At 41.5% G+C, this 22,134-nt stretch overlaps 1 protein-coding gene across 1 annotated transcript; it reads left to right on the top strand.

Annotated features, from left to right (window-relative positions):
* Window positions 1-75: 75 nt before the first annotated feature.
* On the top strand, window positions 76-12,128 carry cbarpb (CACN subunit beta associated regulatory protein b). Its single transcript, XM_072438483.1, has 11 exons — window positions 76-230; window positions 906-1,102; window positions 2,340-2,412; window positions 3,204-3,349; window positions 4,810-4,871; window positions 5,343-5,505; window positions 6,050-6,221; window positions 6,517-6,672; window positions 6,966-7,197; window positions 7,598-7,787; window positions 8,516-12,128. Exons 3-11 carry the CDS (start codon window positions 2,365-2,367, stop codon window positions 9,981-9,983), a joined length of 2,637 nt encoding a protein of 878 aa, XP_072294584.1. The 5' UTR covers window positions 76-230; window positions 906-1,102; window positions 2,340-2,364; the 3' UTR covers window positions 9,984-12,128.
* Window positions 12,129-22,134: the final 10,006 nt, after the last annotated feature.

Raw genomic sequence — 22,134 nt, 5'->3', positions numbered from 1 at the left:
CACACACACACACACACATACACACACAAACGTGGGGAGCCTCAAGTCACTTGCCTTTATCCTTTACCTCACTCTTGCGTCACGTGGCGCGTCTCTGACTGGGGCGGTGGGAGGGTCTTAAACAGTGGGGATTCATTCATAAATACTTTTAGGCTTAAAATCCACATTAAAGTGTTCCCAGAGAGCGCGCGGTTGTTTACGATTCATGGCCCGGGACGGCAACTGAGGAGGTGAGTGGGTCCGTTGTGTTGTTGCAGCCATCTCCGCTCGTGCATGGGCTCTACCTTTTCTCTGTCGGAGTATAGCGGGCTCTTGAAATCAGAAAAAGGAAAAAAATGTCATCCATGTCCACATTTGTAATCATATTTTTCACCGGATTTAAACACCCTGCTTGTTTTATTGTGCAAAGTCTTCTTGGGCGCTCCATGGAATCACTGTGGCTCTAACAGGCGCGCGGGTCGATGCTCATTTCTCTCCTGCAGAAAAGAGCCTGATACGCGGTGTTTTCTTAGCCCGTCCATCCACACAAGGAGCTGTTTCTATAAGAGCTTTTGAACGGTGAATAGGCGTTTTGTGTCCATGAACATCAAACACAGCGCAGCATCTCCAGCATCAAAGTGATTGTTGATGAAAACATGTATTCGCGTTAAACTGGCCGGGACATGTCTCTGCTGCTGCTGCTGGGACTCCCGTGTGTCTCCATCTGCCCATAAACACCACAAATGGGCTCGTACCAGCAAAAGTGAAGTGCCCTTTTCAGCAATATCGTCATATAGCCAGATGATGAAAGAGAGATTTTTTTTTTTTTTTTTTTTAAATACAGGCTTGTGCATCCCTCATTTCATTATTGTGATGATGAGATAATAACGTTTATTAACCCACTGATTGACGTGATGCTGTTTCAGATGTACCAGAGCTGTCCCGATGCCCCAAGGCAGTGGGCCAGCCCTAAGTGTGACCGACAGTAGCTGCTCCGGCTCAGTTGGCAGCTGAGAGGACTGAGGATGCAGCAAGGGAGTTGTAGAGTATTTTCCCCTCACTCTCTCTCTCTTATAGCCTGATACAGACATCCACTGCTGCATGCAAACTGCCCATCATCACGGTAAGATCAAAGAGGAAAGCAGGATGTAGGGCAGAGCGAGCTACATGGAAGGAATGCATCTCTGGTCCAAAGCTTTGAGCGTGTTGCGAATGCCAGGTGCAGGGAATTTAGAATAGACCCAGACAAAAGCTAACGTGTTGCTAAAGTTGAGTGCCAAACGGTGAGAGTGGCAGAGCAGGAAGGAGTCATTTCACCACGTCGCTCCCCTGCTGCGTGCCGTGGACCCAGAGGTGCGTGTGTCTGCGTGGGCGTTTGGTGCAGAAGTAACGGTATTAGTGGCCATGATCTGCACGAGCAAACGCATAGCAGCACTTGTGGAAGTGAGTTGTGAGAGCGGCTGCCTGTTTCCCTCTCTTCTCTCTCCCAAGTTTTACTGCATTTGTGTGGGTGGCTGCTACCTGCTGAAAGATAGACTCTTCGCCTTGATGTGGAGATAAGGATGACCCACAGGCAGAGAGGATAACATTTGCATCTTCGGTGGTGGAGGTGGTGATGTTGGATGTGGTGCACGAGAACTGGACGGACAGTTTGACTGATTCTGATTCTGATTCTGACGCGCAACGTTTTGAGATTTCTCGTTGGATGAAATTGTTGTTTATTTGGTCATATTTGGTTATCAGTAAGACCCCACCACCATGTTGGCTCTTGCATGAAATCCAATTAGAAGTCCAATCACGTGCAGTCATGAATGTTCTCCTTGTGCCAGTCCAAAGCCTGGATGAATGGCAAAAGTATTTAAAAATGTAAGGAGCCGTAAATGCCAAATTTAAGACAAATGTATGGATTAGTCACAAACCCAGGGACGTTAGTTGGTGTGACGGATAAGCATGTAAAGAAAGGGAATGAAATGACAACAAGAATGAAATATTTTAATGATTCAGTTGGCATCTCTGCTTCAAGTTTGTTTTTATTGTCTTTATTCATTCATTTTTTGGGTTGGAGATCACCTGATGTAAAATACTTCTTCTACAAACATCACTGTAGCTGTCGTGGTGAACAAAATGGGAAGTTATTTAGATTACAAGTACAGGGGGCAGTGTACTTCTGACCCTGGTGTAATACATGGGTTTTGGCAGAACAAAAAGTCATTAAAACACTAAATGTGTCAGAAAGTTGGGAAGTGAAAAAAGGAGAATGCCTTATGAGCAAGAGGTAGAAAACAGCACATACCTTATTTGAATGTCTTTCTTATCTTCACTAATGACTAATGACTGCTTTGAATGTTTTGGTCTCCCAGGGCGACTCACTAGTTGGCCTGGACCATGAGCAATGAGTCTACTGTCTGGAACATCCTACCAGAAAACTCCACTGTGAGTCTTTTCTCCACTTCCTGTATCTGTTTGTATGTTTACATGGCTGCCAGACCCACGCTTACCCCGCGTGCTTCTCTGACTGATTCACTGGCTAATAGGGAACATCCTGACCTGGACTTCCAATAATTAAATCCGGGTTCTAATCTCATGTTTCATTTCCCCGCGCAGCGAAATTACAAGCTGACGTCAGACCGGAAGGTTCATTAACATTTCTGACAGTCTACCTTGATTATCATAACATGGGCCTCTTGCCGTATGGAAAGAGCCTTCTATTTGTAATGAGATAAGGTAATAAATGAATAAGGTAGAGCCAAGAATTCATCAATCATAGGAAGAACGAGGTAAAGAAAATGCATCTTTAAAATTGCCCTTCCATCTTTTCTGTTGGAGGACATACCTCCTGCTTGTCTCCATAGAGATGCTATAACTTTGTCTGAAAGTTCCGCAGTATCTTATCTATTTCCACGGAGACAAGCTGTTGATGCCACCTGGCCAAGTTACATGTAAGATCTGTGGAGAGGTGACACAGCTCACAATAAGAACGAACCGTTTTATTGTATTTTTGAGCAATATAACATGCTATTGAATACATTCAAGAGAGAAAGGTGTTGATGAGGGTGATCTCAGAAGGCTGGGCATTGTGGTATATGGATTCATTTTCAGTCCAAAATATAGACTTATTAAAAGAGATATTGAAGGTGATTCGGAGTCAGCCTGTCAGCAGGGGCTTTCAGAGGGCATTGTGATAAGGAGATGCTCTACATTCTCTTTAATTGTTCTCTCTCCAGATTGCAGTCGAGGCGGAGGAGCAGAGAAACGGCTATGTGCTCCTCCTGGTTATTCTGTTCATCTTTCTGGTAGGAACTCTCACCGTCACTTCCGTCGTCCTCGTCTTCTGCCGCCGCTGCTATCATGGACACAAATGTTGTGCTGGGTAAGGCAACTAGGCGCTGAACTGTATTCAAACACATTCTAGTTCAGTGCATGACTAACATCTAAGCTACATAAATTGAAAGGTGCTCTATCCAATTGTTCTGGTAACATCTCCATGGAGACCGGCAGGTATTAGACCATCCACCAGAAAAGTTACATAGCACATCTTCAAATGGAATGATACCCCTGTATTTCCAAGTGGAAATCTTATAATGACACTGGACTGTTGTACTTTATCGCCCATCGAACCTCTTTTCAATTAGCTGACAGTGATGCATCAAATAAGCCCCCTCAACAATAATAGAGAACTGCATTGTTACTATTATGTAATGATAAAGGCAACTACAGCGACATGTAAAAACAAGATGGCGTTTGATTGCCATGTTCCCTGTGGGGCTGTTAGGAAAACACAGGTGGAGACGCATTCAATATTCCTGCTCATTCATTTGTGATTTATCTTCCTTCATTGAGCAAACACTGGAGGCGGCCTGTCCCACTTTCCAGCAGCACAAATAACCACATATAGTCGTGATATACAGCCGCTAGATGTAGATAAACAGCGAGACTGGGCTGTGAGGCTGCGGGGATGCGAGGCGGGTTATGGCGGAGCAGCAGAGAGTGGGGCAGACCAGTACAAATGATGAGTCTAATGAGATTTTATAGCAGCCATCGGGAGTGATTAATCTAGCATCTCAGCCCAGCTCTGTGTGCACAAACCCAGACACGTCCAGAGCGCGCAGGGAACCGGGAAACACAGAGGAAATGAAAGGCAAGAACCATCGCACGACTCTCTCCTAGCAACACATGCACTTATAGGATTGTGGTGCCAAGTGGATGTAATAATATGCCTTCAATAGTCAGTGTTCACTAAATCTGACAAATGTTTGATTTATTTATGTGGATTAGTAGAAGCAAGTTACCTTTCCGATAACTGGTAGACCTGTTTTTTTGTCAGTTTTGCAACTTATTTTGTTGCTTGCACTCAGTCTCATCTACCTGAAAATACTGTTATAATACTCTATTATCTATTATAATCTATATACATTAGGATCACCTACTTTATTACTTTCTCTTTATTGTTTTTTCACGCGGAAAGGAAATCAATTAATTAAATTGTGTGAGAGGCAGTTATGCATAATGTACTCTTCATCTAAAGGTTTAAACGGCACCGCAAATAAGACATGTGTTAATAGTTTGCTATCATTTAAATATTCTCTTTAGCTCTCAAGGTCATCAAGCTCCTGGCAATGATTTAGACCCTTCAGCGGCCAGTCTTGTGGCCCTTGTAGTTGGCTGGTTCTACTGTTTTTGACCTCTTTGTTTCGCTAAAGGCCAGGTAAATAAGCTGCTCATTGCAAAAGTCAAATAGTGGCGCAGCTCATGATCACCAGTCAGATGAAAGACAAACATTAGGAGTCATACATGTCAGGCCATTGATCTAAATGTCCCTGTGTGCCTCAGGGCCAGCGAGGACCCGGAGAAAACCACCACCACCTACATGGAGGAGTCGCACCCCACCCATGGTAAGAGAGGAGGGAGGAGCCAATGGGTGAGCAACATCACAAGAAAAGTGATACAGCGATGAGAGCCATAATTGAAGCCCAGATACATGTTTGATCTAGTCAGCAGAAATGCACAATCCATTCAAGTTTGTGAACCCGATTCATTTACCTAAAGTAGTGCTGTACTTCCCAGAATGCATTTTGAGATTTTTGGAAGCTGTGAAAGCACTCTGTGGCCAATAAAATGGGATGCACTCAAAGGCTCCATCAATTTGGCACCACACACCACTCCATTTTGTGACCTTACGTATACGTTTTGGACTCCATTTGGACTGACAGTTTGCCAAACACTTATACTGACAGGTTATGTTTGTGTGACGCAGATCACACTGAACAGGAAGCAACGTGTAATCTGAATGCTATGTTTACTGTAAATACAACTAAATTGCTGTTCCAATTGAATTCACGTCTCCCTCCCTGGTCTGTCTGTAGAAATCACCATTAGGGTGGATGAGTCAGACTGCCTGTCCATGGCCAGTTCTCATGATCAGGAGACCGAGCGTTTCCTGTCCACGGGGACCACCGGCCGCCGCGTGTCCTTCAATGAAGCTGCGCTGTTTGACCACAGCAAGAAAGCTCAGGAAAAGGGACGCAGGTATATGTGTCTTACTTACTTCACTCTTTAAATTCTGACTAACACAAACACTTCACTGTCCTATTTTTCTTTTAAAGCAGCATGGGCCTCACCTCATATTCAAATGTTACTGTAAGAATTCCTCAGCAGGCTAAATGCATAATCCACTTTAGCTGTGGTGGTTCTAGTGTCTACATGTGTTTGCCTTTTGTGCAAAGGTTTACAATCCTAAATAATAGGTTGGCATTGTAAACATTATGCTATGGAGTACATATATTTGTCCTGATTATTAATGAAAGCAATCTCACAACGCAACATGTGTCGTGCAATCTTGGCCAATGTAGTCTCTGTAAAGCCTTTATACTCCTATTATACTGATATTTTAATGTGTTGTTCTTTGTCCTTTTGGCATTGAAAACATGATTTGATATGTTCTGCTATCAAATCCACACATTCTAGTTCATGCAGGCTTTTCTAACTTGTTGAGGCTTTGGTTGTGTGGAGCGTTACACATTAGCTGAAGGTTGAGTTACTCTTTAACCAGTGCTAATGTTGTGTGCCACAGGTACACTCTGACAGAGGGCGACTTCCATCACTTGAAGAATGCGCGGCTCACAAACCTCAACATCCCGGCTCCGGCTCTGAAGATTGTCACTATCCACGAGTGCGACTCTGCTGAAAACACCATCACCATGACAACGTGCCCACCTGCCAAATCTGCACTCTCCATTTTCCAGGTGACAGCCCCGACCCGCTGCTGGGTCCGATACATCATTAGACCTGACGTGGACCAATTAGAGCATCCTTTACGGGGCATTACTGTTCTCACTGCATAGGCCAGATTTTATATTAGATCAAGGGATTGTGGCCTAAGAAATGAAAGAGAAAACATACCGGTACTTAGTAAATAATAAGATTACAGTATATATACATTATGTGTTGTTGTTGAGCTTAATCAAATAGCAATGATTTTGTCAACATAAAAAATGAAAAATTCAGCAATGAAACCCTAACAGTGTTTTCTTCCTACAGCCGATGCTGTGTCCCTTGCCTCAGACAGCACTGACCAGTCTGAGTCCCAGTAGTGCACTGCCTGGACATGCAGTGCCACATCTTAACTCTGTGGTGGACTCCAACTTCAACCAGAAGACCATGGCACTGAGCCTCAAGGACAAAAACCTGAGCTCTGTAAGTCACAGTAGCTTGTGTTTTCATCATATATTAGCACTATATAGTTTAGGGAACATCAAATATACTGTTAAAACAATATATTAATATTAAAACAAACATTTTCTTTGTTGAGATTTAGTTAAATACTTTTTATATTAAATAAACCTCCATGTTCGAGTCTTCTAGGAGCCTAGGACTCAAGCATGGGAGGGTCATGTTGCCTGAGGAGGCTCCAGCCCTTACCTCCCCGTCAGTGCAGATTACACACATCATTGGCCAGTGTTTCTCAACACAGTTATCTCCTCTGTCAGATTGAGATGATGACAGCAGGGGCCCGGGGCAGCAGTGTCAGTGTCGGTGAAGGACCTCATGGGGGGACCAGCACCCCTCCTGTTATCAGCGGAGCAGGGACCCAGGGGCCCATGCTGCACTTCTTCACAAAACTGAGGCGCCATGCCAGTCTGGAGGGAGCCAGTCCATACTTGAAGATTAAAAAGTGGAAGCTGGACAGCAGCCAGAGAGCCTCCAGTCTGGACACAAGAGGTAGATTATTCTGTAATATTTTAAAATGTGTTCTTGTGTTATTTGCACATAAAGTTGATCTAATCTCCAAGTGAAACGTGAAATGTTTGTTTTGATGTTGGGGCTTTCATGATGGTAAACAGACTCTTCTTGTTACGCATGAGGCTGAAGTACCCAACTGTGAGGTGGCTCAGCGGCGGATATGCTGTACCGTTCACACTCTCACATACAACAGATGGCTCCGTGACGCATATTTTTAACGGTCCAAGTCATTTAAACCCCCGAGAGATTCCCTCCTGCTGTCTCGTCCATGCACAAAAGCAAAGAAAATCCCACTAAATACCCTCAGATGATGAAGAGTTCTTTTGAATTTTATTTTGGTCATCCTTCGTGTTGTCATCTCTTCCTTTTATCCCCGTAGGATCTCCAAAGAGGAGGCCGTTCCAGCGCCAGAGAGCAGCCAGCGAGAGTATGGACCAAGATGACAATGATACACACCACATAGACCTTATCCAATACATCGCCCGCACCCGGGACGCCCCCTACAGGCCGAGCCAAGCCAGCACCCGTCTCCTCTCCCCTCCCTCCACTCCACCCCCGTCCCTCGGCAGGTATCTTTAATTTCCTTGCCATTCATCCTGTCCACTGCTTTGCTGCCTTGCTCCCATACACATACTGTAGATACTGAGCTAAAGAAAACACTGTGGTCAGCCCTACAGCTTTAAAACCCACTTTGCTTTATCTTTCTGAGTAAATGTTTTAACATGTAATTATCCTAACATGTCCAATTTCAGCTCTCGCCATATACATTGCATGGATGAGGGGTATTAGAAGATGCTGTTAAGATTTGAGAGTGTCTATTCCTAGGATTGAGAATTTGGTTCCATAATTACACCAGAAATAGAAAGTCATGTCACCTTTGACCAGAGCTGATAAAGGAGTGGTTTTAATTTTAATGGGCTGTCTCTGTGCTTTACATAAGTAGTTATTTTTTAGAACTGGATTTTAGATTAGATCAAATCTGTGTTTCCTGTATATTTGCACTTGTTTGTATAAATTAAAGTAATTTCCTGTTAGCTGTGATTCAAGACAACACAAGTACCTCCTTGAAAGCCCATCTCCAATAACAATTTATGGTGCTTGTTATGTTAATTCTTGTGTCCCTAGACTGCCTTTTTCATTGACATCACAAGAGTTGAATAACATGCAACAGCTGCCATTGCTAGTCATTAACCATTGTGCGGTGACCAGTCACGACAGCTTCAGGAGACACTAGTTTGTTTTTTCACTTCTGATTTTGTCTCATTTGATTTTGTCCATACATTTGTGCATACTACAGGGTAGAGGTGGAAGTCATGGTGGAACCAAGCACCAGCCATAAAGGTCCCGGGGTGATTGGCCTATCTCCTGATCCCCCAGATGAAGCACTGTCCCTGGGGAAGAGGGAAACTCCTCACTCCTTGGACATGGCTGACTCCCAGGACCCCCAGACACTTTACAGAGACATCTGGACGCTACGCGCTACACTGGAGCATTACGCCGCCTCCGACCACAGCAGCAACAACGACAGGAACTCTATCTTCAGTGATGCTGACAGTGTGTGCTCGCTGGGAGGGCGCACTGAGGCTGAGAGAGGGGGGCTGCCCAGCTTCCCATCCCAGGACTTAGGAGATGAAGCAGAGGGTGAGGAGGAGAAAGAGTTTTTTATGTACACAGAGGAGAAATTAGAGAGGAAAGAAGTAAGAAAACACAAACAGGAGAGCACTGATTCAGAGCGAGGCAGTGATGGAGAAACATCAACCCGTAAGTTGCTGCAGATGGACAGTGGCTACGCCTCAATAGAGGCTCCATGTCGTGGCCCTGAAGAGTTCAGACTGTTCAGCAGTGACATCAGCAGCCCCAAGGACAGAACGGCTCATGAGAAGAGACACCATTTCACCCGCGCAGGACGCTCCGGCACCATTGGAGAGAGCTTTGAGTCTCATTTCTTTGACGAGGACCCTGGCGACGAGCTTTTAGGCGCCAGAGGAGGAGTTTCCACAGAAACAGGTGCCAGTTCTTTGAGCTGGGAGCCATACGGTCAAATGCTTATACCTCGAGAAGCATCTCAGCCTCCATTCCACCCTCTTGTTCTGCATCGACGAGACTACAGCATAGATGAAAAAACAGATGCACTCTTCAATGAATTCCTCCGCCATGATCCCCAGTTTGATTTACAAGAGTCACCACTCAAAAAACACAAGTCAAGAGTTCACCTACGCAAGCAGTGGCAACGGCACAAGCAGTGGAGCGATCCTGGTGTCAGACATTTTCATTCATCTTTTGAGAGACAAAGAACTCCTCTGAGACGGGGCGAAAGTGTCAACTACCCCATAGACACGAGCTACCACAGCACACTGCCTCGGATTGTCAGCGCGCCTGATGAGGAAACCAGCGAGGGGACAGCCAGCGCTCCTGAAATGCCAAATATTGTCGCGACCACAACCAAGGATGAATCAAAGGATCAGGAAGCTACTGCCACCTCTGCATCTCCTCAGCCCTCTCACACAGAACTCGACCTCCCTGAACATGAAGAAACCAAACAGTCCTCCGTGCCACCCGAGCCCCCAGATGAACGTTCCCCCTCCCGGGCCCCTGACTCCACTGGATACGGCCCTCAAACCATAACAGCAGAGCTAACAGACAAACTAAGCACTCATCTGGAGGAAAGGCTGCACATGGGCCTTCGAAGAACCAAGGACACAGCAACTGCAGAGTGTGTAACAGTAACAACCACACACGCCTCTCCTGACCATAGCCCAGTGTAGCAGGGCTCAAGAGCTCCTAGTCACGCCTGTGAAATCTCATTCTGTTTAGATGTCTCTGTATACTAAAGCTGGACTTAAACCACCAGATAATTGCTGCAAAAGTAATGTATCTTTAATACATATAGTGTACCCTAAATTCTGACTTACATTTTTTTCTGTGTCCCTGTATTGTCTTAAGTTTTAGCTCAGTTCATGCTCTCAAAGTAAAAGTGCCGCAGGTAAATGTGTTTATCCACTGTGAAATCTGGTGCTATTAGGAAATAGACAGCTTCACTTATGGATACAAACAAGTATTAACATAAGCAAGCATTTGTGAGGTAAAAGCTTAGTAAATGCACAGAAATATTTAATTTTTTTTGCCAGTATCATATTTTTGTTACTATCCTTCTTGTCACTTCTTGTATATCTACCATTTATTTAAGGAGTTTCCATTGCGATGGTTCTGAGCATAGTTATTTTGAGTCAATAGATACATTGGATATATGAGAACCAATTTATTTGAAAGTAGAAGATATTCTTCTGAACGTATGGCTGCGTGTGTTTTTGTTAGTTTTGAATGTATGTGATGTAAAATGTTATTTATTTTTTGTTGAATGATTGTTAATATATTTTACATGTCTTTATTTCTTACTGGCCTGAATGGTATAGAGCCAGGTAAACATGTACATGTGTGACTATTTTATGACCCCTTTGTTTCTTAAAATTGAGGTGAGACACTACAGGTGAATTGGAAACATTTTAAACTTTTCCTGTGTTTTAATCTCTAGCACATTAGTTAGGAAAATATTACGAATCCGTCCGAACGATTCATGAAAGTACAAGATTAAATGTCCTTATGGGAGAAAAATACAATTTGAGAAAACGGTCGCATAATATATGTCCCATATTAATCTATGGATGCACATTGATTTAATCTTGCGATGCAGATTAGACATGATGTTGTTTCCTGTTGAAAACATTTATATTGAGGGAACAAACTGACACAAAAATTAAAGAAAGAAACAAGGTTTTGCCTGTAGTTTCTCGCCTTCGCTGCTGGTTTACAGCTTTCAAGGTAAACTATTATTACATGAACATGGATGTTTTTCAATCTTCTCAAGAGGCATGTTTTCTCATGCATGGACTTCATCTTCTATATCACAGTAATCTTTTTCACATCACAAGAAAGAGCTCCATTCCTGTCTGTAAACATGACCGGACAAAGTTGTTGCTGAGGCCACATTTTTTACATCCAATTACTGCACAGCCGCTATAGTGTTCAGCTTTAGCCACATCAGCACACTGTCAGAGCATTGTCAAGGAATTACCCTAATGACTTGGCTATTTAGAAATCCATTTTTCCTCCCTGCATTCCTGGCATTACAAGTTAATACTGACTTTTTTTTCTTATTGTGCCAAAAAGCAGAAACGGTCAATGGTTTCCTCAGGGCTGGTTGCTCTATTCACAGTTTGCAGACATTAGATCTGTCCTCATAAGGGACTCCTCTTGCGGCTGAGTGGACCCTGACATAGCAACTACAGCTCTCATTAGGGAACACAATGACTAGAGAGATACATGAAAGTGATTCTCCTCGAAGAGCTAAGAGGGAGGCCATTTCGGACCATTATCCATTCATTTGTACTGAGGTTTTCTGTCACACTATGTAAAAGACAGTATTTCAATAATGGTGAAAGACATCTACATCATTTTAATTTGTACAAACGTGAATTATGAATAGGCTGAATGGGTTTATATTAATATATTTAGACAGAGCAAATCATGTGGTAATGTGTGTTGTTACCAGTAGCCTGTCAAATGCATTGATGCTGTGCATAGGTTTGCATGAGGGTTTCCCTTTTAGTTCAAAATGTCCACTACAGAGTTTTTTCATTGTTTTTGCGCATTTTCTTATAAAGATGCTGAAGTTAGTGGGACTATAAAGACATTTTGTATTTTTGGAGTCATTCTAAAAGCTGTAAATGATCCGATTTTGTGAGGTTACACTTTGCTTGTTAGTAGATTGCTTCATTATCAAAAGAAAGGGGGGAAATAACATACATTTGCTTTTTGTAAATGTTCAGACTAGAAGGATCAAAATGATTTTAAAAAAAGTGTCATTTTACAATTGTTTTCAAATCTGTGAATAAATGAAGGAAGTAAAACAACCAGTGGATTTATTTATTCCTTGTATGTGTGGTAATTTATTGCACTTAACATTCCCTCTCCTTTTACTGTTGAGACTAATATTGATTTCTTGTCTGTTCTTTTACTCTTTTATTGATTGTAACACAAGCTTTGTTTGTTGGTGATGAGAGTTTTCAGTGGCGATAGGAGCTTGAGCTACAGAAATAGAATGAAACACACATTTGAAAAGATATATACGCCGCAAACATGTATTTGGGATCAAACAGGATTGATATTTTCAACATTATGAGAAATTAGAAGAATACTTTTCTATGTATTTCACCATCATCTTGCATTTTAGAAAATAGCAACTAGCCAATGTATGTCTGTCAAATGGGTACAGTTACAGAAAGAATGATGAATCACATTTGTGAGACATTACAAAAGGTGTGATGATGACTAAAAGGTAGAGCAGTGTTGAGTACGTAGGAGTGGTGTCAATTGCCGTTTACGTAAGAAAAGAGGGAGAAGAAAACAGAACGATCAACATTTTATTGAAGGTACAACATAACAAGGATCACTCATTTCTTCATTAGACTTGTAATATAGCATGTAACCATTCATTCGCACTGCTGGAAATATTGTTTATTGAGGTATGTCAAATATCCTCATGCCCATTAAAAGCTAAAGCAGCTGGACCTCAGGGAAATACATTATCACTATTAATAAATGGTTCAAATACTTCATAAACTCAGCTGATGCTCAGCAAATGCTAGCTTCTGTTATAACTGTTCACTAATTTAATACCAATCAGTTGTTATGCTGATAGAATACTGGTTAAACCAGTGTTTCTCCTCCTTTTCAGTCACAACCCACATATGAACAGCTGTTGGCGTTCACAACCCCCAAACACATGGGGGTCCCAACCCCTAGGTTGAGAACCACTGGGCTAAACAAGTGATTTGAGTCGAGAAAATACCTTTAATGGCCTGCGTCTATTTCTGTGCTTTACACCCTTTTTCGTCATTACACCAGCTCAGCCAATCTCTGACACAGGCTCATGCATCAGCAGCCAATCCAGGCCTGGTATTGGGGTTTCCTTTTGTGAGTCCATCTACGTCACCTGCTCGCAGAGAAGAGAAAACCTGCAGAATCCCCTCCTCATGCTGCTGCGTCTCAAATGTCTGACCTATATAGATTACAGAGTGAGCGCCATGCATTTTTAATACACACTGCATACTTATTTACATTCTGCAGACATGGAACAAAGAACAGATTGTCTTTTCAAGTTATGAGAGAAAACAGCTGTTGCACTGATCGTTTATGAGACACATTGAAAGCACATGGCAACATTTATAGCAACATGGCACTGTTCTCTTTTATTTTCATTTGTTTTTTTACCTTTCGGCAGTGACTGATGAACATTGTGTGTATTATAGTAAATGATAGTAACATGTTGTTAAAGGATCATACACACCAGCCCTAACATTACGACCACTGACATAGAAATAAATAAGAGAATATTCTTGATACACATGCAACAAGTGAACATTTTGAACTCAGTTGGAAGATAAGTAAATGTTATTATTGAAAGTGTATATGTGCCTTAATGATTGATAGTGGGGTTTAATTTAATTTAGGCTTTATTTGTTAATTCATCTTACAAAATAAAAGATTATCTGCACCAGATTTAACAACTGCTACCTCGCTATATATTTGATGGCTTTCTAACATTACCAAATTAGTTCATACTAACATTAAAAATATTTCATAATAATATAAACAATATTTCATACTAATATTAAAACTATTGCACATATTGTCGAACGTAAACATCTAAGTCTGTCGAATTATTAAATCATTAAATTAATTTTCAAATTAATTCTAAATGTGATTTTCTTCCATTTTATGAATGTAAATTATTATTATTATAATAGTCCAGCCATTGCGACGTCAAAAATAATCTGTAGTGCTTTGTTTAAAGTTTAGAGTGAAACTATTCAGGTCTACAGACAATTCCAAACTGTTTGGAAGTTGGTAAAAATGAAAAGGCTGTGCAAAGACAGAGGAGCTTTTGAGATTGTGCATTTCTGTGAGAAGTGGACTGGGTTGTGATGGAAACATAATTAGCTTTAACATTGGTCTGGAATGGCCTGTTATGGTTGTTCACGTCCTCCTCCTACACCTTCTCACATACTACAGCTCCCATACAAATGAGCTCACCTCCGCAGACCCCTCCCTCCAGTTCTGCCCCAGAGGAGATTTCTGAAGGGAAACCCCCGCCTTTTTTCTTCATCTTTCTTCCCTCTCTTCTCCTTCTCTTTTCCTCCCACGCATCCCTCCCTCCTTCCGCCCACATCCCTCACCACCGCCCCTCACCCCCGCCCCTCACCTTCCAATCTCAAACAGAGCAGCCGCCGATGAGCGACGCCTGATGACTCACCGCTGGGTTCCTCTTCTCACAATTACATGCCGTTTTCTAATTTTCCCTGTTTTTCTTGCAATAAGTCAGAAGCTGCTGCTTAGTAGGAAGTAATAATGAACAAACAGGTATGCCTTACTCATGGGGGGTTTGGTGGAATGTCATGTTTGATACTGTTCTTAAAGTGGAAAGTTAAAGGAGCACCATGTTACTTTTCTCTTGGTGACTTCCTCTCCTTAAGTCTTGTCACGATAAGTCATGATTCTAACATTTCAAACTTGATTTCAATACTAAGGATTAGGCTCAATACTAATTTTGTTACCACAATAACGGTAAAAAAGAAAAAAAAAGTTAGACAATAGATAATAGAACAACACAAAAATACCAGTTTCTTCATATTGTGAGATATTATGAGATATTGTGCTTTTTCATGATCGAACTATAACATAATAGATCAGAACTGTACATGTATCACCTGGAGTCTTATATTTTTATTTTTTTCCAACTCATCTCAACTCAATACAGGGATGTGGGTGGGGTTAGGGGGTATGACAATGCAGGATTACTTAAACATGCAGGAATAAATCAAAATACAACTCTGAGTAAACTAATGATGATGAAGAAACACTGTTGTCTCCTTTAAGATGTTTGCTGAATGTCCTGCTGTCCTGTGCCATTGTTACCATACGAGTAAGATTATGAAGCCACCAATTATTAGCATTGTATCATACTGTAAGTGTCTGAAAATGTTTGACTCGAGCCTGAACAGGAGACTGGCACCGCTGGATTTGGGCATTCTGAACACATATAAACCAGTGGCGTGCGGGCAATCAAGGGCAATCAAATCTAAAATTGCTGCTGGGCATTACTGCGTGGGAAGCAATATTCTGCATCTTCCGCAGTGGCTCAGTCTGTGGCCGTGTTCAGAAGCCCGTTCATGCTCTCTATAACATGAGCTTTTAGAACCAGAGCACAAAGCAGCTTCTTTTAAAGGTCTGCGCATGCGCTCTGAGCACCACACAGCCTCAAACCCATGGGTCTGTGCTTAAACCACACTGAATAAACCCGTGAGGGAAATCATGGATGTTTTGCCCGAACTGAGCATGTGCGAGGAGAAGCCAAGCAACAGCAGTGCCAAGTTTCAAAAAAGGGACTTAAAAGCTAGAATTAAAAACAAAGATGGATAGGTCTTTGTTTTTAGTTAAGGCTTTCTTCACGTTTCCAAATATTAGATGTCAGTTAGAAATAACATAGAAGGCTAATTTGCGTAATGAATTGGTCGGTGAAGTAGGCTTATTTCATATCTTATTTTAGCTCAGTAGGACAGGTGTTTGCCCCTCACGTGGGCGACCTGGGTTCATAGTAGATTTCTTCTTCTTTTTTTTTTTTTTTTACTTTTCTATTATCCACTACATATTGATGAACACCCCGAGGTCTGCTTGCCCATGCATAAAAGTCACTGCACGCTACTGATATAAACTACTGTATTGTAACCCTTTTTTGAACATATGAAATTTTCTGACCAAAATGTTGGCTTGAGCATCCATACACATGACATTTACGACTGATATCATCACCATCAACATCATTATCATCAGCATCATATATTACCCACCCCCATGTTCACACGTAAATCTATTTTTACCCTGTTTGCTACAACTAACACTATGACTAACACCTTGTCTATTTATCCCCTTTTTGTTGCTCATCTCATTCCAATGATTTTGTTACGACTAATCTATATCAGTATTTCCTTGTGACTCTATACTGTGTCCCTTTCTGCAGTTTTCTAGCAAGTACAATGCCAAGATCAGTGAGAGGGACGCAAAAGAGTCTGACATCATATTTTCCCAAAAAGGAAGAATCGATGTTCCCGTCTCTGCTGTCAGTCGCAGCTGTGATCACATGACTCCCTCCCTGCCCATATTTGTAACTTCCTGGGCAGGCCGAGTACTGTCTGGCCATGGTACACATCCACTGAGAGCCGTTCCAGAAGGATCCCCAGCCGAAGTGCACAATATTTACTTCCATTCACGATCACGCTCAATGAGATAAAACAGCCCGGTTAAATGAGTCGTGCAGAGGAAATGAAGTGGAGGTTTCGGATTAGACGAGGACCAGGGCTGGAGATGAAAGCGAGGAGACAGCAAACACCCTGAAAGCTTGTTATGCAGCATGGATCTTCCCACACACACTCACCTCCGCCCACCCTCTATCTCCTTGTGCCCCTTAATTCCCATCACGCACCTCTCCCGGGATGCTGTCCTGTGTCGTTACTACATGATGCTGTTGTTTTTTGTGCTTTTTGTTTTCCTCTTTAGTGGGTGGTTAAAGTGGAGCTACTCTGTGGGCTGAAGGACAAAACGCCCACTCGCTGTCCAAATAGGCATATTGTTGCACACGCTCAGAATGTTATTTTATCCCTGGTAAATTTGTTTAAAAATGAACATGACAAATTCACCATAACAGTTGTCCTTGGTTTTCTCTGATGGATGTGTCATATTCTGCTTTGACCATTAGGATCGAACAAAGGGTTTTTCTTTTGCAGTCAGAGAAGCCAGACAAAAATGATTATGGCATTTTTAACTAAATTGAAGTAAAAGTATTATGCATTGGAAATGAAAAAATCTTCGATTTTGTCTCTGGTTTGAAAACGTTTCATAAATTATGACTTTAAAAGAGACATATTCCTGAAGTACTTAAACTATAACAAAAGTAGATTGTTGTTTTGTATTTTGTTCATAGCCAAATGTATCCAAAATGGCTTAGTAATAGAAACAGGTTCATTGACTTCCTGTTCAAATCTGCTGAACTGCTGAACTCTACAGAGACTTTTCACTCAAACAAGCAACAGATTTTTTTTTTTTACATACTAAATGTTTTTTGAAAAGTTGCGTGATGTATAAGAACCCAACATGCATCACTCTGGATCTTATTTGTTCACATTACTACACAGGTGTGGGTGGAGATACGGGGTAGGTGAAGATAGGAACATTCTGAGCACTTGAGCCAGTTGCAGGACAATACAGGATTTGTCCCACAATGGGGAAATTTTAGTGTTGCAACACAGATTAGGCACAGAAGTAAATAATGAAAAATAGATAAAAACACCCCTGTATAAAAAAAAAACCTTTTATTACTCAAACATTCATGAATCAATCGAAATACAACTCTGAGTAAGATAATGATGATGAAACAAGATTAAAAGCTCTTTGATTTTGATTTTGCAAGTAAATATCAGAACCTGGACAACTGAGGGATTACACCAACAACTAAACTAAAACTAAACTAAACTAAACTAAAATGAAATAAAATAAAATAAAACAAAATAAAATAAAATGTTTAAAATAGTTGCAAAGAAAATAAACTGTGTTAAGTTCTGCCTCGTAAGTCAAATCATGTATGTGTCGAATACAAAAATAACCATAAGCACTGGGTTTTCTCACAGTTCCATTTCTATGTATGAATTGACAGGATCGAAGGTGAAAATGCATTTCTGGAGGAGTTTGTTTGGTCCTGTCCACAAATGGGTGGGTGAGATGCTTTCAATCTTCCGTTGTTATTCATCCAGAGTGTGGCGTTTGAACGACGCTCTCCTGTCACTGCCCTGTCAGCGGCCCTTGAGTCTGTGGTGAAGGGGCCCAGAGGTGAGTCACATCTTTAACACCAGCCTCTGCATGTGATCATGTCAGCATCCAGCAGCCGCATCACAGGCCATTACCAGTTAGTCAGGATGAAAAGTGGATAAAAATACCATTGAAACATCCTCATTAGAAGTTTCATTTTTTTGTCAGCCTCACCACTCGTAAACACATTCTTCTAAAACAGATAGATTTGCATGAAGCTCAGTGGTTAGAGCGTTCACCCACAAACCTGAAAACTACTAGTTCACCCCAATGTTCATAAATATTGGTTTGAGATTTAAAAGAGGCACTGCACTGACTCTCTTCACCATGCACATTACATTTGACTGTAAAACAATGCATCTTGGACGTAAAACTCAACAATGGAGGTGATTGGGGGATACTTGTCGAATACTTGTGGAATGTACTTTTGGCTGCAGCAAAAAAAAAATAATTATCAAGAAAATAGAGGACAGGGACGGAACCACAGGATCTCATCTCTGCTGTTTGCAGACGATGTTGTCGTGATGGTTTCATCAAACCTGGACCTGCATAATGCCAAATGCAGCAATATGATAAAAATAGCTTTGGTCCGACAGTGGTCACTTTAATGAACAAAACAAGATTAAACTTTTTTCTTTCTACTCAGCCAATATTTAATTGTTATACCGGGTAATACACCAACACTTGTGTACTTTCTTTTTTGACTGGAATGGTGGAGCCCTGAGTACCATTGAGCACTTTACCTTTACCTTTTTATCATCACATTTTGACTAATGCTGATGGTCTGATTGTGTGATGTTTGTGGGGGATGATTTCACAGCAGAACAAACCTGAAACTTGCATAATTTTCCTTCCACTTCACAATTGTGTCCCACTTTGTGTTGCTCTCTCACAAAAATATACAATTGATTTAAGTTTGTGCCATGATGTGACAAGTGTGGAAAAGTTGCAGGGGTACGAACACTTTTGCAGGCCACGGTATATATGCACGTCGTCCTCTTGGATGAAAAGGTACATTTTGGATCGCTTGGATAATCTTTTTCCATTTCTTGCCATTGAACTGTATTTTTAAATCAAAACCAGACGCCAGCTGGTTCTTGTCTTGACTCATCTCAATCTAACTTTAAGAAGAACAATGATAATGAAGTGACACAGAGGTGTTTGTGGGATGATTCACGTCTGTAGAACTGGTAGATGGCACTACATTGGCATTCATGCAGCTGTGAACTTGACAAGTCCTTATTTGAACAAAAGCAGGAAATAGCAAACTATTATGACAATCTTAATTTCACACCATTTTAATCAAAGCTAAGTGTTGTTAGGTTTAGCTCGCCCCTTTCTCGTCTCGTCCTCTCTTCCCACCATCTCACTTATTCACAGAAGGCTTCAGAAGCTGGGGCTTTACTGATTAGGCCTGCTCCATAAATAAGTCATCACAAACAACACATGCATTGTATCATTACTCACCATCCTATCTTTCCCATCAATACACCTTTGATTTACATTTAAAAGTGCTTCTATAATTATAATAATACATGTATCAGGAAAAGTCACCTTACAAAAACAAATGAGATATATCTTTGGATGTTGGGGGAAAGGATGGTCCTAGTCACTGATATAATGATCTGCTTCAACATTTGTGATTCTTTATTTGGACATATCAGTCTCCTAATGCTTCTGCAGTTTCAAATCATGCAGATTAAGATGTTAAGATGTGGACGCCAAGAAGAATATGTGTGTATATCTATATATATCTATATATATATATATCTATATATATATATATATATATATATATATATATATATATATATATATATATATATATATATATATAGATAGTATATATATACTATATGCACACACTGTAGAAGAAGACGTCAGTGGACAGTGGAAGCACGTTGTGTTCTCTGTATTTTAAGCTTCAAAATGCTGTGTTTTATTCCAATCAGACTCATATTCACGGAGAAATTAGTCTAATGAGACGCGGCTGAAGACAAAGACACACGTGGAGTGCGGACATGTGATATACGGCGGTTTGCAGTTTAAAACCTGCCACACTGAAATGAGGCTTTCTTTGCCCGACCTGCTATATTTATGTGTGACTTATTGACAGGTGTGGTCTATATATGTAAAAATGTTTTGTAAATCTTGTTGCCGTGAGCGCTCTATAGCCTGAAAAGTGTGGTGTGAATATATATATATATATATAAATCTCTTTTGCAGTGGCCTATTTACATGTTTTTGTGATAGGGGGGAACATGCAAACTCTCGCTAACGCTAACCGCTGCGCAGCTGTACCGCCCAGAGTCTGAAAAGAATTGGGACTGCTGCCACAAAACAATGAATGAAAGTGTATATTATGAATGGTTACAAAGTACTGTCAGCGTAACAGCTATTAAGGGAAAAATAGCAGCAGTAATGTTGGTGTCATCTTTTAGTTAGCCATGAGGGTTCCTGATCGCCTCCACGCTGCGTTCCAGTCGTCCTCGGAGGCCTCGGAGAGACGTTTTCTCAGAGTTTCCGTGTCCCAGGAAAGTGCTCAAATCAGCCAAAGAATAAATAATTAATAGTAACTTGGAAAATGTTCAAGGGATCAATGTTTGTGAGTGAATGTTTGCTTCTGTTGACGTCAGCTCCATGTGGACTTAGCAACATAAGCTCATGTGTAATGTGGACCGTCGCGCGACTGAAGGGAAAATAAGACAAGTATTATCAATATCTAAAATATCTGATGTTAAACATTAAGGACGCATGCAAGACCTATAGCCTGCTTCAGATACTTTATTACTAGATCTATTATGAATAGAAATATCACGATGTCATTTTTCTTTTTATCAATGATAAAGGCATATGGACACTGTATATGTAATATTAGGGGCAACATGAATGTGAATATACAGGGGAACGTGCAGCGAGTTGGAGTGTGTCTAAAACTGACTGCAGCAGGATGACTCACCCTGTTACCGTGGCAACCTGAAGACTCCACTAATGTGCGATTTGCAGCTCGCACTAACGGGGGAGAAAATATATTTGTTTCTGGAAAAGTATTCAGAAGAGACATAAATAGAGTTGGTAGAGGTCAAGCAAAACAAAAAGGGAAAATTGATTTGTGTAAAGCATCCACACCACTATTGTCTGTGAGTGAGAGACAGACACAGAGAGTGAGAGACAGACACAAAGAGTGAGAGACAGAGAGTGAGAGACAGACACAGAGAGTGAGAGACAGACACAGAGAGTGAGACACAGAGAGTGAGAGACAGACACAGAGTGAGAGACAGACACAATGAGTGAGAGACAGACACAGAGAGTGAGAGACAGAGAGTGCGAGACAGAGAGTGCGAGACAGAGAGTGAGAGACAGAGAGTGAGAGACAGACACAGAGAGTGAGAGACAGAGAGTGAGAGACAGACACAGAGTGAGAGACAGACACAGAGAGTGAGAGACAGACACAGAGAGTGAGAGACAGACACAGAGAGTGAGAGACAGACACAATGAGTGAGACACAGAGAGTGAGAGACAGACACAGAGTGAGAGACAGACACAATGAGTGAGAGACAGACACAGAGAGTGAGAGACAGAGAGTGCGAGACAGAGAGTGCGAGACAGAGAGTGAGAGACAGAGAGTGAGAGACAGACACAGAGAGTGAGAGACAGAGAGTGAGAGACAGACACAGAGTGAGAGACAGAGAGTGAGAGACAGACACAGAGAGTGAGAGACAGACACAGAGAGTGAGAGACAGACACAGAGAGTGAGAGACAGACACAGAGAGTGAGAGACAGACACAGAGAGTGAAAGCCTCTGCGCTCGCTCATCAGCCCTGGATTGTTGTGTGAGCGTTGAGTGCCTTGCATCCCATGTTCAATAAAGTCTGAGCAAAAAAGTGAATTAACTAAGATACAGGCCATTTTAGGTGACAGTGGCTCATGCAGTATTGTAAACTTGTGCCTTTGTGTCCTCAGGCAAGACACTTTGTGCACGTTGCCTTTAATATAATG

The sequence above is a fragment of the Eucyclogobius newberryi genome, unplaced genomic scaffold, assembly GCF_026437365.1.
Source record: "Eucyclogobius newberryi isolate DKJ021-1_F unplaced genomic scaffold, fEucNew1.0.hap1 SCAF_9, whole genome shotgun sequence".
Classification (NCBI taxonomy): Eukaryota; Metazoa; Chordata; class Actinopteri; order Gobiiformes; family Gobiidae; genus Eucyclogobius; species Eucyclogobius newberryi.
The sequence above is the reverse complement of the archived record's forward strand: the minus strand, read 5'-3'. Positions and strand labels throughout refer to the sequence as shown.

What these genes read in the sequence shown, in the direction of transcription:
- cbarpb (XM_072438483.1), top strand. Translation starts at nt 2,365, where the DNA reads ATGAGCAATGAGTCTACTGTCTGGAACATCCTACCAGAAAACTCCACT. An exon ending in GGACACAAATGTTGTGCTGG is followed by an intron (nt 3,350 to 4,809) that starts GTAAGGCAACTA and finishes TGTGTGCCTCAG; the next exon opens with GGCCAGCGAGGACCCGGAGA. An exon ending in CTCCAGTCTGGACACAAGAG is followed by an intron (nt 7,198 to 7,597) that starts GTAGATTATTCT and finishes TTATCCCCGTAG; the next exon opens with GATCTCCAAAGAGGAGGCCG.